Genomic DNA, 15997 nt, shown 5'->3' on the forward strand with positions numbered 1-15997 from the left:
TGTGCCTGCTGTCACTGCATTCTGTAGACAAACGGACCACCTGTGCCAGGGCACAGAAGAACAAAGCCCGATAGAGACCCGCTTCGAGGCCCCCTTAAAAAAAATATCGGCCCATTGAAAGCCCTGCTGGCCCCTAACCTCATGTTCCCACTCCTGTGCCGGAGCAGCCGCACACGGGGGTTACTTACCTAGTACCCGGCCTGTCATCGGCGGGGAGGGCTCCCATTGGAGCCAGGACACACATTCTGAGCGCCCCGCCCTCCCAGGCCCCGCCCCGCGCTGAGAGAGCAGGCTAGGGAGGCAGCGACAAGATCACACGGCGCAGCAGAGGGAGAGCGGGGACTGAGGAGCAAGGAAGCTCAGCGATAGAGGGAGAGAGAGGCAGCGTTTGTGCACAGGACGCCATGGGAGACCACAGAGCCTTGATGTGGACCGTGGCTCTATTGCCTCTGCTGTCTCTGCCAGAGGTGGTGGCGCTCGAAGGTGAGTGCTTTCATGGCACGATATCTCTGGTGGTTGTTTCTTTATGCGGTACCTGCTTTAAGGTCATATCGCGAAGAGCTGTAACGCTTCAGACACTTATGAGTTAACGTGACACGATATATCTTATAGAAGAGATAAAGTACCCCTAACAGGGCAGACATTGCAAGTGTCTGAGGGGCTCAGTAACCTTACACAGGGCGAAGCCACAGGCACCGGTCCGAGCTCCTTTATAAACTGACTGAAGCCCGAGGCGAGGTTCAGTATATGTTTTCGTAATAGTTTATGAATGTTTGTATTGAACAGTGTTGAAAATGATTGACCGTGCAGTTAATTTTAATATGAGGAGCTGTCAGCATTTAAGATGTCCGTCCGTGATCTGGAGCTGTAGGAAGAGTGCGCAGGGTTGGTTTCAGGTGCGCGGTGTGAGTAGGGTCTGGGAGTGGAGACCTGCAGGGTAAGGAGGCGCTGCAGGCGCCTCGGTTATATCTCAGTGGGTTCTGAACCCAGGATGGTTCACATTGTATTTTTCTGGGAGTGTCAGAGGGTTCAGGGGGTGGCAGGAACCCTCACCTCGAATCCTTCGAACCTTCCTGTTAAACTTCAGTGTAGTGAGGTTCGGCTCCGGAGTCAGATCAGGAGTTGTAGTGTTTGGGGGAAGGTCCATTTCACTTTCACCTTTTATGGGGTCGGATGACATCCTGGTCAGTTTCAGCGCGTTCATTCTTTTCCTGTAGGGTGCGGTGTTTGATATTTTGTGTTGCCTTCTTTGTAGGTTAGGGGGGGTGTATGAATTTTTTTCGCAGATTGATGTTGTCATCGCCTCCGTCCTCACTGGGTGAGGGTCCAGGAAAGGGGGTGCTGCTGAGATTAGGACCCAAAGAAGACAACGGGCTCCAAGCAAGCTGAGTGCAACATGCGGTTAAAAACAGAACCGTTACTATAGTAAACAAAGCACAGCTATTGTAAAGCACTATAGCTCAGCACAGCGCACCATTAAATCGTACATTTACTATAGGGGGCAAAGCACAGTGCCAGGTACATATATTACACAATTGATAAACATTTGCTGAGTGTGACCCAAGAGGTAATCAGGCTAGTAGGATGTGCGCAGCGGCCTGAGCTGCCGACTTTGAAGCTGGGGTTCCCGTATCGAGTCTCGGCGTCAGCTCAGCTTCCTGTGATTCTAGGCAAATCACTTCATCTCCCTGTGCCCATGGACAGCGCCTGGATACCCTTACCGCTATGTAAATCTACAAACAAACCACTATAGTATAGTTGTAATGTACGCGCTTGCAAATATTGTAGAGAAAAGCTCAGACACGGTTATGTTAGGGGATTATTAAACTGATAGACCCAAAGCGTAGAATAACAGTGCTGGTCGAATGTAACACATACTTAGCAATTCATAGCTCACATGCATACAATTACAACAAGCATTGCCTATGCAATTAATAATAAGTTGTTTTTTGTTGTAACTTTTTTTTAAATTATACATTTTTATTGAGAGTTCATAAAGACAGAATAAACATTACATGACACATTTGTAATACGATTAATACAGTACAGGACACAAATAAAGAGACATGTTCAGATTTCATCAATTCAAAACTTACTTATAAAGTGCAATGTGTATAAATAAAAACAATCTAGCAGACTGTTATTAAGAAGATGTGGTTAAAATTAGACATCAACAGAAAACAAACAGAAAACAAACTAGGGTTCAAACAAGCTCCAGAACTTCTCGTATTTCTTAAGTGCCCCTTATCTCTGCATATTTTCTTTCCCTGCCCTGGATTCGTAGTCATTTTACCTTCCATGCCTGAAAGGTTGCAACTAAATCTGTTTTCTAGGACTGCAAAATAAGGGATTTAGCTATTAACGAGGCTATAAAAAGGGACTCATCATATGGAGTGTGACTCGAGAAGCAGCCTAGGACCTGAATTAACTCATCGAATGTTATAATCGCTTTGAGTTCAATGAGAGTTTCAGAATCCATAGTTAGAATAGGCCCTATTCTAACTATGGATTCTGAAACTACTCAGACTATTCGAACATTGCAGTTGTTAGTCAAAGACATGTTAAACTTGATATTAGATGAAATACGAGAAGTTAAACAGTTTCAAAGGGCTGAACTGGTCGGGATTCAGAATCGTTTGGACAAAATTGAGGACCTTGTATCTACTTTTCCTCCTTGTCTTCAGGAAGCCGAAGTTAGAATTTCAGGCCTAGAGGATGAGATGACTAAGGTTAAGAAGGACGTTAAAAGCGCTTCTAAAACATCTAAGGCCTTGGAAGTTAAGCTTGATGAACTTGAAAATTTCAATCGTAGATCTAACCTTAGAATAGTCGGGGTTCCTGAGAAAATCAAGGGGTCCGATATGATCATGGGTCTCTTCTTTTTTGTTGCATGAAGTTATACCAGAGTTTAAAGGCGATTTTGACGATCACCCGAGCCCATTGGGTACCTGCGCAGCCATTTCCTAATTCTGCTCTCCCTCGTACTATTTTGTTAAATTTTGCTGACATTCGTATAAAAGAGACAATTCTATCTAGGGCCATCAAACAAGGCCAATTCGCCGCGAATGTTACTACCAAATGTCGGATATTTTCGGACATGTCTGCGGCTGCAGCCCGCCGCAGAAAAGAGTTTGTAAAAAATTTACATTTGTTTAAGGCTAAGGGAGCTCAGGCCTCAAACACACAACAGTCAAAACTCAAGGTGTTGATTAAAGGCAAATTTTATTTGCTGACTGATGTTGAGGAAGCACAGGATCTGCTTAACAAAATGTCGCCTGGTTAGGAAAGTCAATTGATGTCGAGGAGGGGCAGCAGGGGGCTGGGGGAGGGATGAAAGAGAGGCTATGGGGTGTTACATCAAGACACCTCTAGAATAGGGGTTGAGACTCAGTGGCCAGCATTGGTAAGGGCAGCAGGAAATGGCCACAGGTGAAGGTGGGGGTGGGGATATGGGTGGGTTGTGTAAAAATTGAAAAGATAGAAGTTATTTGCAGTATGATTGTTTTTTGCAAAATAGTGTTTTTCAGGGACTACATTTGGATATGCAAAATTTGGTATTATGCGATTAAGGTTGTCGTATTGTTTCATGCATTAAATCATGTATTATGTCTGTTAATAGGGGGTTGAAATTAATTTCGTTTAATGTGAATGGTCTGAATAATGGTAAAAAAATGCGAGCCATAGAATCTTGGATTAAGACTGAGAATCCTGCAGTTGTAATGCTACAGGAGACTCATATTACTGCTTCTAAAAAGGAGGATTTTACGATGTTTAAAACCTGGGCTTTGTTCCGGGGTTTTTCATGAGCCATGAGTTCGCAACGGGGAGTTGCTCTTTTTTTGAATAAAAATTTGGAGGCTGAAATTATTCAGACGGAAAGGGATGGTTTGGGTCGTTGGTGTTGGGTTTCGTGTAATTTCAAAAATCGTCTATGCCCAATTACCTTTGTGTGTTTTTATGCTCCTATAGAAGACAATCCTCAGATTTATGATGGTATGTTTCAATCTCTTTGTTTTAAAACGAAAGAGAGTACCCTTCCAGTTAAACCCACAGGAACAGGGTAATTTGTGCAGAAAAAAGTTTAGGTGTTCCCTGGGTTTTGATTTCTCTGGGGAAATCAATGATTGTATAATTTTATCAGTATAATTTTATGAATATTGTTGTTGGAATTGATGTCTTTGAAAGTGTGTTGATCCCTTGATTTCTGTGTCTATAAAAACTTACAAACACTAGGATCTAGGTACCACTTGATTGACAGAAATTGGTTTTTAACAAATTGTAATGAATTCATGTTTCACAATGTATCCCAAAATTTTTTTTAAAAGTCTTTTTATAATAAAAGTTTGATGTTTTGTACACTGAATACCTTATGTTTTGTGGTTTCACTATAGCATACAATACAAATAGGCTGAAGGGTATGAGATAGTATGTTGTGAAGAGTGAATGATTGATTTCCCTAGAGAAATCAAAACCCAGGGAACACCTAAACATGTTTCAATCTCTGTTATTGGTAGGTGGGGATATCGTCATAGGTGCCGATTTTAATATGCTCATGAACCCCAATTTCGATTCTACCACATCCTCCAAGAGACAGTCTGAACCTAAATCTTTTAGGACTATGTTAAATTATATATCAACATTGGAATTGTGCAATCCATGGCGTCTGAGAAATCCACGGAAAACAGATTTCACCTGTTGGTCGGGCAGGTTTAAATCTTCCTCTCGTATAGATTTTTTCCTTGCCTCCAGACAGCTTAAATCTTTTTCTCAGAAATTCTGTCACAATGGTTTTTCAGATCATGCTATGGTGGTGATTAATTTTGACTTGGGAGACAATATTAAAGTTCCAAAAAGATGGATGTTTAATAAAACATATTTACAGGATATAAATTTGGGTCTCTGCACTAAAATGAGAGATTGTGGAATATATTGCTCGAAATACAGGTACTGCCCCCCTTCATATTATTTGGGACACTTTAAAGGCCTTTATACGGGGTATAATTATAAGTAAAGATGTGGCTGAGTGGTCTGCTGTGAAAAATACTAGGAATTCGCAGCTTCAAAAAATCCAGGACCTAACAACACAACAACACTGTAATCCAACTTGTAATGTTCCAAAACAACTAAGTGAGGCCAAACGTGAACTCAGTACCCATTATTTCTCACAGAGAGAAGAGGTCTTTCGTAAACAATCTCAAAAAGTTTACGAAGAAAGTAATTTTATTGGGAAATGTTTAGCCTGGCAAGTGAAAGAACAGGCAGCTTCGAATATGATCAATTCTCTAAAAGATCCTGTCACTCCTATCGAGACATCAGTTCAGGTGGAAATAAACTCAATTATGCTTTCCCATTATGACAATTTATAGTACACAACACTCCATCGATCATCAAAACTTGTCTGATTTTCTGGGGATGCATGTACTTCCCAGTCTATCCTCAGATGATCAATTTATTATGCAAAGTCCGTTTTCTACGGAGGAATTGGAATTGGTGGTAAAGGATCTTCCTTTGGGCAAGGCTTGTGGCCCTGGTGGCCTTCCTTCTGAATTTTTTAAAGTTTTCTTTAGCTACTTTGTGTAGGAAGGTACATCCTGACTATGGTTGCCCCCAACTTTTTGCCCTGTGTTTTAGCTGGTTTTGGACATAGTCGACCTGGGACCCTGCCAATCAGGACCCCAGGCCTACTGCTCTCTCTTTAAAATGGATTCCATGTACCCTAGGTACATTTCCAATTGGTACTGGGCCACCCTATCAGACCCTGTAACTCAGGGCATAGGTGTACCCAGGGCTGCCAGGGGCTGCAGCATGTATTATGCCACCCCTGGCTGGCCTCCTAAATTTGACACAACTGGCTGCATGACAGCTGGGGCAAAGTCGTGTAATCACCCTTTGCTGTAGGTGTAGTATACCTATACCTAACCCTAAAATGGACACACAGATTCCTATCAGTCACTCCTATGGCAGGCCTTGACAATCCTGAAGGCAGAGTGCTTGGAATCGTGTGAGATGGTGCTCTGGCATGAGCTGAGCCTGTCTGCAGCTTGCGGAATCAAGTCCTAATAGCTGTTCCATGATATCGCATACCATATACTCTTAAGTGCATTATAATCCTCGCGGTTAAATGCTATCTTTGGTATTGCTTTATCAAAACATGTCGAGTAAGGTGTCATACGAATTGGAATACTAACCCCTCGCCAATTCTGGCGACGGGGTTAGCATTCCACCCTTCTAGAGGGACACGACATGTATGTAACTGTGAACCCCGGTTAAAGTTAACTGAAGCCTCAGCTCCACAAAATGGATGCTGCCACCACAGACACGAGTCTGACCCCCTGCAGCTGGGAGTCCTTCCAGCGAGGGGAGCCTGGACAAAGGGTTTCCTGTCAGGGGCGGTGCTAGCACCGTCCCAGACATGGTTTTGTGTATCCTGGGTAGGCAGGGCTTTACAGGAAGGTGACTGCTGAGTGGCACCCCGGTGCTCACTACGCATAGGCCGGTCTGAACCAGTTCCAGGGGCACACCAGCCCCTGGCCTGGGGAAGTCCGGCATGGCTGAGGGGTGTAACCACCCCCCACCTAGTGCCACCCATAGGCAGGACCTAGTCACCGGGTCAGCCCCCTTTTTTAGTATAAAGATGGGAGCGGGCCCCCTGTTAAAATTAGATCATCTTTGGAATCAAGATACCACTTTCTTCGAAAGGACTTCACGATTTCTTCTTCAAGATTCTCCCTTGTGGCTAAGGAGTAGTCACCCTGCATCCGCAGGCACCATCCTAAAGAACACTGCGGTCTGCTGCAAGTCCTTCATCACGAATCCGACGACCCAGCACGACGAGACCCGGCTTCCCTGGCACCTCTGACCTCTACTCACCTCTACAGCAAAGCTGAGAACCGTGAGTGCGACGAGACCTCAAGGGACCGACGATCGCCAAGACTGCACGACATCTTTATTGCAAGCCCACCGAGTCTTCCACTGGTGAGTGCTTTGGGGTCCGAGAAGCCCCAACCCTGCGCAGCTCCAGCACCCAAGATCAGCCTCCCTGCATCTCCACGATCGGCGTGGGGCCCTTCTGCTGTTTGCTGTGCACCGCGTTGTTTGGCTACTAGCCGGCTGGCTTGTGGCCTTCTGAACGACGCCCGACGACAACTCTTCTGCTGGTCTGGTTGCTCCAGGCTGGCCCTTGCTTCCTTGTTCAAGAGAGGCACCCCGGACCCTCCTGGTCCACTCCAGACGCCATTTTAGGTCCACCGCGTGGGCTTGAATTTGCCAAGGCTTTGTTGCCCAATCCTGGGTCCAGCGACGTCGACAGCTTCTATCTTCGTGGGACAGCTCGATCCTCCATCCTGGTCGCCGACAACGCCTCCTGGTCCGTGAGATCTTCGAGTCAAGCGTCACCCACTCACCTTGTCGAGGTGGCTACCATCCGGTGCCCTCCTGGTGCCCACTGACTACTGGCTAGTAGTCTCGAACTTGGTCCCCTCTGCTTTCAGGTGTCACCTATCTTCGAGATCCAGGCTTGGATCCAACTGAACTTTCTTCACTGGCCACCGGCCAGCATCTTTTCTTCCGGCTCCTGGTCCGTCTACGAGGATTCCCGACGTCTTTTCAGACCTATGCAGCTGCAGCCCCTGGGCTAGGTAACTTCGGCATTTCGGTGCCCCAGCATAGCCTCACTATCCAAGGGTCAGAATCTACTTTCGTTTTCTCCCTACCAGGTCGGGTCCGCCCGAGAACACTAACTTTCTATTTCCTAGCTACCATAGACTTTTGTCCCGCATCTCGCGTGAGAGTGCACACACTGCACCCGAGTCCCCTAGGCCTCCTAGAAGTAATCTAACGATTCCCTAGTTAAGTCCTAGCGATTCCAAAAGCTATTAGTACTGTACTTACCTGCTAGGAATTTCGCATTCCACTTTCAGAGTATATGGTTTTCCGTGCCCCTCGGGCATTTGTATATACTGTGCTAACTTAAGTATTTTTGTAAGAGTTTTGGTTTGTGCTTAGTACCCTGTCCTCATAAAGAGTACAGGGCTGTTGTGATCTTTAAATAAATAACTGTTTATTTTCATAACACTTGTGTGGTGTCCTTTCACTGGGTATTCAAGGGGTATATGTGTGGTAAACAGCTGGCTTAACGCGCCCTCTCGAGTCTTTAGCCTTAGACTGCTCGTATCCACGCTACTAGGATAGCTGGTCTATAAGGTTGACTTACAACCAATCATCAATAAGGGTTGCTGGACTGATACATAGTGTTCACTAGAATAGTGAGCACTGCATATCAGGCCACCTTCTCACATTGGTGGCAGCGGTGGGATTTGAGCTTGCTGTTGTTTTACCACACGTATCCTAAGAATATCTTGTTGAAAGATCACATAAGTACTGTTAGGTACATATAACTAAAGCTTAGAATACTCTGAGTTCTACTGAACCAGCTGTTGTAGCTCCTCAAGGCTTAGCACACCTTGGCTGCAACTCTTAGCAAGGGATCAGTAGGTAAACACATAGTGTAGGTAGGTGCATCACTTACACCACACTAGAAACAGTATGTCGGACAAAGGAGGAAACACTGAGGTTCCCCTTGTGTCAGTTGACCCTCCACAGGTCATCCCTTCAAAATATACTGCTCTTAGCTTCCATGAGATGAGACAAGTGTGTACTCTCAGGAAACTAAAACAGGGGTCTAACCCCACCACTTCCTTTCTGATTGGTCTCTTAGAGGCCTATGATGCCAGTAGGGCTGGTAACCCAGACCCTTCTAATCCAGAAGGAAGTATGCCCTCCTTACAGGGTCCCTTTGATATCCATCCCCTCCATGAGGCAGATGATGCTGAGGAGGAGGATGAGTTGTCTGGGGATGAGGCAGATAAGGGACAGCTAGAAGTCAGTAGACTAAGCAGGTCCAACTTAAGCAGACATGAGCTTGGTACTGGGGGACTCCTGGGCCCACTCTCAGGTCAGCTTAACATTGGGGATGGACGAGTTAGGTCTCTATCAAGAGGCTCTAGCAGATCCTTTCGAACCAATGGCTCTCTCAACTCTTCTCACAGAGGAATGTCTTCCCCTAAGAGGAGAGTGTATGAAGCTGAAGAAAGGGCAGTCAAACTGAGGATTGAAAGGGAAGAACTTGCCCTGGCCAAAGAGAGACTTGCCCTTGCTAGAGAGCAAGAATTATGTGGGCTAGTTCCCACTGGTGGCAGCAATAAACCTAGCAATAGGGAAAGGAGTTTTGATACAAAGCACCTGAATAAGATAGTGCCCCCCTTTAAAGAAGGGGATGACATCCACAAATGGATTACTGCTTTGGAGAGAGCCTGCACTGTGCAGGGTGTTCCCCAAAGTAAGTGGGCAGCTATCTTGTGGCTCTCCTTTGATGGTAAAGGTAGAGATAAGCTCCTCACCACAAGGGTGGAGGATGCTAACAATTACCAAGTCTTGAAAAATGTACTGGTTGATGGGTTTGGTTTAACCACTGAACAATACAGGATGCTGTTCAGAGACACCCAGAAAACTCAGTCTCAAGATTGGGCTGACTTTGTTGATTGTGCCACTAAGGCTTTTGAAGGCTGGCTACTGGGTAGTAAGGTTACTGATTTTAAAGGATTGTATAATCTAATTATGAGGGAGCAAATCTTAAATAATTGTCAGAACCAGCTATTACATCAGCACCTGGTAGACTCTGAGTTGACCTCTCCACAGGAATTGGGTAAGAGGGCAGACAAATGGGTCAGAACCAGGGTTAGGCCTAAAAACCAGGGTGGTGACCAGAAAAAGGAATCAACCAAGCCTCAAGAGAAGGGTGGGGATAAATCCACAGAGAAGACTTCCCAAGGGCCCCAAAATTCCAACAAGGGTGGTGGGTCCCAGAACACTCCTTCAGAACAGAAGAAACCTTATTGCCATACCTGTAAACAGGTGGGTCATTACAAAAGTGATGCCAGTTGCCCAAAAAATGGTAATAAGGGAAATATACCCCCAGGTAATACTCCTAAACCTCCTGTTACCACTAGTGGTAATCCCCCAGGTGGTGGGAGTGCCCCCAAGAATGTGGTGGGCATTACTTTGGGCAATCAGGAGGACTATGGCTTAGCCAGGTTCCCTGACCACACTCTTGTCTGTGAGACTGGCATGGGGTTTGCCAACTTCACTACTGGACCCCACATTTTGGGCAAGTATAGACAAGAAGTTTTAGTGAATGGTCAGAAAGTTGAGGCATTCAGAGACACAGGGGCCAGCCTCACCATGGTGAGTGACCATCTGGTCCCCTCTGCTCAACTGACCCCTGGTTTTACTTATCAGGTGACAGACATTCATGGAATGAAGAGAAGGCATCCCATGGCAGTAGTCAAGCTCAGCTGGGGTAATGTCACAGGGCCCATGAGAGTGGCAGTGACAGATAACCTACCTGTAGATTGCTTACTGGGGAATGACCTGGAACTCTCAGCATGGGCTGAGGTGGAACAAGAAACTCATTCCAGAATGATAGGCCTATCCAGACAGGTTAGTGGGGCAGTAATAGCTACAGCCCCAGTCCCAGCACCATTCCTCCCTGAAAAGGTTGGAAGGGCAGTGGTAGCCACTGCCCAGGCTCAGACAGACCTTCCAGAGCAGGATAGGAGGGCTGTGACAGTCACAGCCCAAACACAAACTGAGTGCCCTCCTGAAAAGGTTGGCAAGGTTGAAATGGTCTCAGCCTCTACTCAAACAGACAGTGAGGTTGTGAAGCCTGAAACAATGGATCACTCCACTCAAACAGAGAGCATTGAGGAGGAAGAAGAGTCTTCCCCCTCCCAGACACTAGGTGAGAGCCAGCCTCCTCAGGGAGCTGACTCTACCCCTGTTGAAGGAACTGCCCCAGAGGTAGTCAGGCCTAGCCTGGCAGAGCCCCTGATGGCAGTGGACCCCTCCCAGGTGGGACCCAGTCTGGAGCAGGTAACCTGCACCTCTCTACCCTGCCTCAGTCAGCCCAGGGCTGAAGAGATCAGGGAGGCCAGTGGTGGACCCCAAAGGGCCCCCTGTCCAAAAGAACCCCTTAATCAACAGATTAGGATCACTGAAGCTGGTAAACCTAGCCAAGTGAAAATAGAACAGACTCCTGAGGGATCCCCCTTAAAAGCAGTTAGGGAACTCCCACAGCTGGACACTGTTGGGCACAGCCAAACATGGGGCCTAAAAACCCCAGACCTGACCTGTCCCTCCAGTAAGCCAAACAGAGGGACTCAGCCTCCAGCTTTAGGTAGCCAGAGGCTGACCCTGAGAGCTCAGTGCATCTCAGCTAAAGAAAGAAAGGCACATATGATGGATGGTGATTGGAGGAAGTTGAGGCCAAAGGTAGAGGAGCCTCACTTCAGTACTCCATCCCAGCATCAGCCTTCTTCTTTCCCAAGACACACCAGAGACAGAGATTCCCTATGGTGGAGACCCTCAGATACCCTTAGGGTGAGGGGTTGCCTAGTGGACCATGACACAGGGGGAAACCAAGCCAGAGCTGGTCCTTCCTTATATGGCCACTTAGGTAATAGAGGCTTACCTGGACAAGGATAGCCTTATCTCCTTTCGTTTGGGGGGGGGGTTGTGTAGGAAGGTACATCCTGACTATGGTTGCCCCCAACTTTTTGCCCTGTGTTTTAGCTGGTTTTGGACATAGTCGACCTGGGACCCTGCCAATCAGGACCCCAGGCCTACTGCTCTCTCTTTAAAATGGATTCCATGTACCCTAGGTACATTTCCAATTGGTACTGGGCCACCCTATCAGACCCTGTAACTCAGGGCATAGGTGTACCCAGGGCTGCCAGGGGCTGCAGCATGTATTATGCCACCCCTGGCTGGCCTCCTAAATTTGACACAACTGGCTGCATGACAGCTGGGGCAAAGTCGTGTAATCACCCTTTGCTGTAGGTGTAGTATACCTATACCTAACCCTAAAATGGACACACAGATTCCTATCAGTCACTCCTATGGCAGGCCTTGACAATCCTGAAGGCAGAGTGCTTGGAATCGTGTGAGATGGTGCTCTGGCATGAGCTGAGCCTGTCTGCAGCTTGCGGAATCAAGTCCTAATAGCTGTTCCATGATATCGCATACCATATACTCTTAAGTGCATTATAATCCTCGCGGTTAAATGCTATCTTTGGTATTGCTTTATCAAAACATGTCGAGTAAGGTGTCATACGAATTGGAATACTAACCCCTCGCCAATTCTGGCGACGGGGTTAGCATTCCACCCTTCTAGAGGGACACGACATGTATGTAACTGTGAACCCCGGTTAAAGTTAACTGAAGCCTCAGCTCCACAAAATGGATGCTGCCACCACAGACACGAGTCTGACCCCCTGCAGCTGGGAGTCCTTCCAGCGAGGGGAGCCTGGACAAAGGGTTTCCTGTCAGGGGCGGTGCTAGCACCGTCCCAGACATGGTTTTGTGTATCCTGGGTAGGCAGGGCTTTACAGGAAGGTGACTGCTGAGTGGCACCCCGGTGCTCACTACGCATAGGCCGGTCTGAACCAGTTCCAGGGGCACACCAGCCCCTGGCCTGGGGAAGTCCGGCATGGCTGAGGGGTGTAACCACCCCCCACCTAGTGCCACCCATAGGCAGGACCTAGTCACCGGGTCAGCCCCCTTTTTTAGTATAAAGATGGGAGCGGGCCCCCTGTTAAAATTAGATCATCTTTGGAATCAAGATACCACTTTCTTCGAAAGGACTTCACGATTTCTTCTTCAAGATTCTCCCTTGTGGCTAAGGAGTAGTCACCCTGCATCCGCAGGCACCATCCTAAAGAACACTGCGGTCTGCTGCAAGTCCTTCATCACGAATCCGACGACCCAGCACGACGAGACCCGGCTTCCCTGGCACCTCTGACCTCTACTCACCTCTACAGCAAAGCTGAGAACCGTGAGTGCGACGAGACCTCAAGGGACCGACGATCGCCAAGACTGCACGACATCTTTATTGCAAGCCCACCGAGTCTTCCACTGGTGAGTGCTTTGGGGTCCGAGAAGCCCCAACCCTGCGCAGCTCCAGCACCCAAGATCAGCCTCCCTGCATCTCCACGATCGGCGTGGGGCCCTTCTGCTGTTTGCTGTGCACCGCGTTGTTTGGCTACTAGCCGGCTGGCTTGTGGCCTTCTGAACGACGCCCGACGACAACTCTTCTGCTGGTCTGGTTGCTCCAGGCTGGCCCTTGCTTCCTTGTTCAAGAGAGGCACCCCGGACCCTCCTGGTCCACTCCAGACGCCATTTTAGGTCCACCGCGTGGGCTTGAATTTGCCAAGGCTTTGTTGCCCAATCCTGGGTCCAGCGACGTCGACAGCTTCTATCTTCGTGGGACAGCTCGATCCTCCATCCTGGTCGCCGACAACGCCTCCTGGTCCGTGAGATCTTCGAGTCAAGCGTCACCCACTCACCTTGTCGAGGTGGCTACCATCCGGTGCCCTCCTGGTGCCCACTGACTACTGGCTAGTAGTCTCGAACTTGGTCCCCTCTGCTTTCAGGTGTCACCTATCTTCGAGATCCAGGCTTGGATCCAACTGAACTTTCTTCACTGGCCACCGGCCAGCATCTTTTCTTCCGGCTCCTGGTCCGTCTACGAGGATTCCCGACGTCTTTTCAGACCTATGCAGCTGCAGCCCCTGGGCTAGGTAACTTCGGCATTTCGGTGCCCCAGCATAGCCTCACTATCCAAGGGTCAGAATCTACTTTCGTTTTCTCCCTACCAGGTCGGGTCCGCCCGAGAACACTAACTTTCTATTTCCTAGCTACCATAGACTTTTGTCCCGCATCTCGCGTGAGAGTGCACACACTGCACCCGAGTCCCCTAGGCCTCCTAGAAGTAATCTAACGATTCCCTAGTTAAGTCCTAGCGATTCCAAAAGCTATTAGTACTGTACTTACCTGCTAGGAATTTCGCATTCCACTTTCAGAGTATATGGTTTTCCGTGCCCCTCGGGCATTTGTATATACTGTGCTAACTTAAGTATTTTTGTAAGAGTTTTGGTTTGTGCTTAGTACCCTGTCCTCATAAAGAGTACAGGGCTGTTGTGATCTTTAAATAAATAACTGTTTATTTTCATAACACTTGTGTGGTGTCCTTTCACTGGGTATTCAAGGGGTATATGTGTGGTAAACAGCTGGCTTAACGCGCCCTCTCGAGTCTTTAGCCTTAGACTGCTCGTATCCACGCTACTAGGATAGCTGGTCTATAAGGTTGACTTACAACCAATCATCAATAAGGGTTGCTGGACTGATACATAGTGTTCACTAGAATAGTGAGCACTGCATATCAGGCCACCTTCTCACACTTTGGTGATTTGTTTCTCTCATTATTAAATTCAATGCTTGATGGAGGGCAAGTCCCTGAATCCTTTCAGGAAGGCACGGTTGTTAGTTTCCTGAAGAAGGGGAAAGAACCCAAGGACCCATACTCATATAGGCCAATTACTCTATTAAATTCAGACTATAAAATTACCACCAAATTATTGTCACTTCGTTTCAATAACATTACGGAGGAGCTGATTCATCCCGATCAAAACGGTTTTATTATTGGAAGACAATTATTTACAAATACACATTTTTTAATTGAGGCATTAGATTATTTTGAGTCACGGGGGTTACAGGCTTTAGTATTATTATTAGACGCATAAAAGCTTTTGATTTAGTGGTATGGGACACACTTTTTTTATTTAAAAAAAGTTTGCGATCCCACAACACATTATTAATTTGATACAGAATCTATACACCGGTGCCACAGCCAATATATTCATCAATCCATTCTTAGTTGGTTCAATCTTAGTTCAACGGGGAACCAGGCAAGGTTACCCCTTGCCTCCTATTCTTTTTTTCTTTTTTTATTGAACCACTTGCTGTAGCTATTCAGAATTGTGTACAGATTGCTCCTCCAGTTATCTCCATGGCCAAGATAAAACTTTACGCAGACGATATTATGTTATTAATTAAACCAGATCTTATATCACAGACACAGGCTCTTCAAATTTTTGAAGAGTTCGAGGCCTTAGGAGGCTATTGAATCAATAAAAAAAAGACAGAAATTTTGGTTTACGGGGGAGGAGATCCAGTTCTACACCCAGATCTGCAAGGTTGTATCAATTCAAAACCTAAAAGATACTTGGGGATTTTTTTTTCTTCTACAGTTCAGGATCTGTATGTACTTAATTTTGTCCCTTTGATTCAGAAAGTTTATTTAATGTTTGCACGCTGGGATCCATTACCGTTATCTATTCTTGGTCGAATCGCTTTGATTAAAATGTCAATACTCCCCCTCTTTAATTTTTTATTCTCCACTATTTCAGTTTTTTTGCCTGGTTCTTTCTATTCCAGAATAGAATCTATGTTTTCCGCATTTGTTTGGGCAAAAAAAACGCCTGGAATTGACTTATGGACTTTATATGAAGAAACTGAATATGGAGGTCTCTCATTACCAAATTTAAAAGACTATTATTACGCATATTTTGCGCAGTACCTAGATAGATTTAAAAATACAAACCCAGGTACCGGTTTATTTATAAAAACATTTTTTGAGTTATTATGCTTAGAAATTCAGATTCCATCCCCTCTGCTTGTGCCGAAATCACCTAAATTTGTCCGATATAGGACCCTAAATTGGTTCTTTAAACGACGAGATGCCATGCTCCAGAGATATTCCCTCCCTCTCTTTAACTTAACAACTCCCTTAATTGGTGTTTTCTCCTTTTTAAGGATCAAGATTGAACCTATAGTTATTGAAAACTGGGGCCGCGCAGGGTTTAAAACGTTAGCAGATTTCTTGGTGAATGGGTCCTGGCTAGCTGTCGATGATATGACACGTCTGATTCCTGGCAATTTTCTGCTAATCGGGTCCTACAGCGTGATTTATAAAACTCCGACGCAATTAAACCCCAGTATTATTATTAGTAATTCTTCTCCATTAGCAGTAGATCTTTTTGTTAATGATCTTATGAAGAAACCCGGGGCATGGAAACAGTGCTTGACACAGAGTCGGGAGGAA

The 15997-nt window shown here is 46.4% G+C and overlaps 1 protein-coding gene across 4 annotated transcripts in view; it reads left to right on the plus strand.

Annotated features, from left to right (window-relative positions):
• The first annotated feature begins 273 nt into the window (after positions 1-273).
• The window catches only part of LOC147709977 (H-2 class II histocompatibility antigen, A-U alpha chain-like), a 1213889-nt gene continuing 1198165 nt past the window's right edge, over positions 274-15997 (plus strand). For 3 of the 4 annotated variants that reach the window (XR_015295833.1, XM_086920664.1, XM_086920663.1), the window contains exon 1: positions 292-483. Coding sequence is in view for 2 of the 4 variants with exons in the window: in XM_086920664.1 (XP_086776790.1) it covers positions 405-483 (79 nt within the window). In the remaining 2 variants the exon portion in view is untranslated. Of the gene's footprint in view, positions 484-15997 lie in introns of all 4 variants that reach the window. The other variant, XR_015295832.1, reaches the window with a different exon arrangement.

The sequence above is a fragment of the Lissotriton vulgaris genome, chromosome 5 (genome assembly GCF_964263255.1).
Source record: "Lissotriton vulgaris chromosome 5, aLisVul1.2, whole genome shotgun sequence".
Classification (NCBI taxonomy): Eukaryota; Metazoa; Chordata; class Amphibia; order Caudata; family Salamandridae; genus Lissotriton; species Lissotriton vulgaris.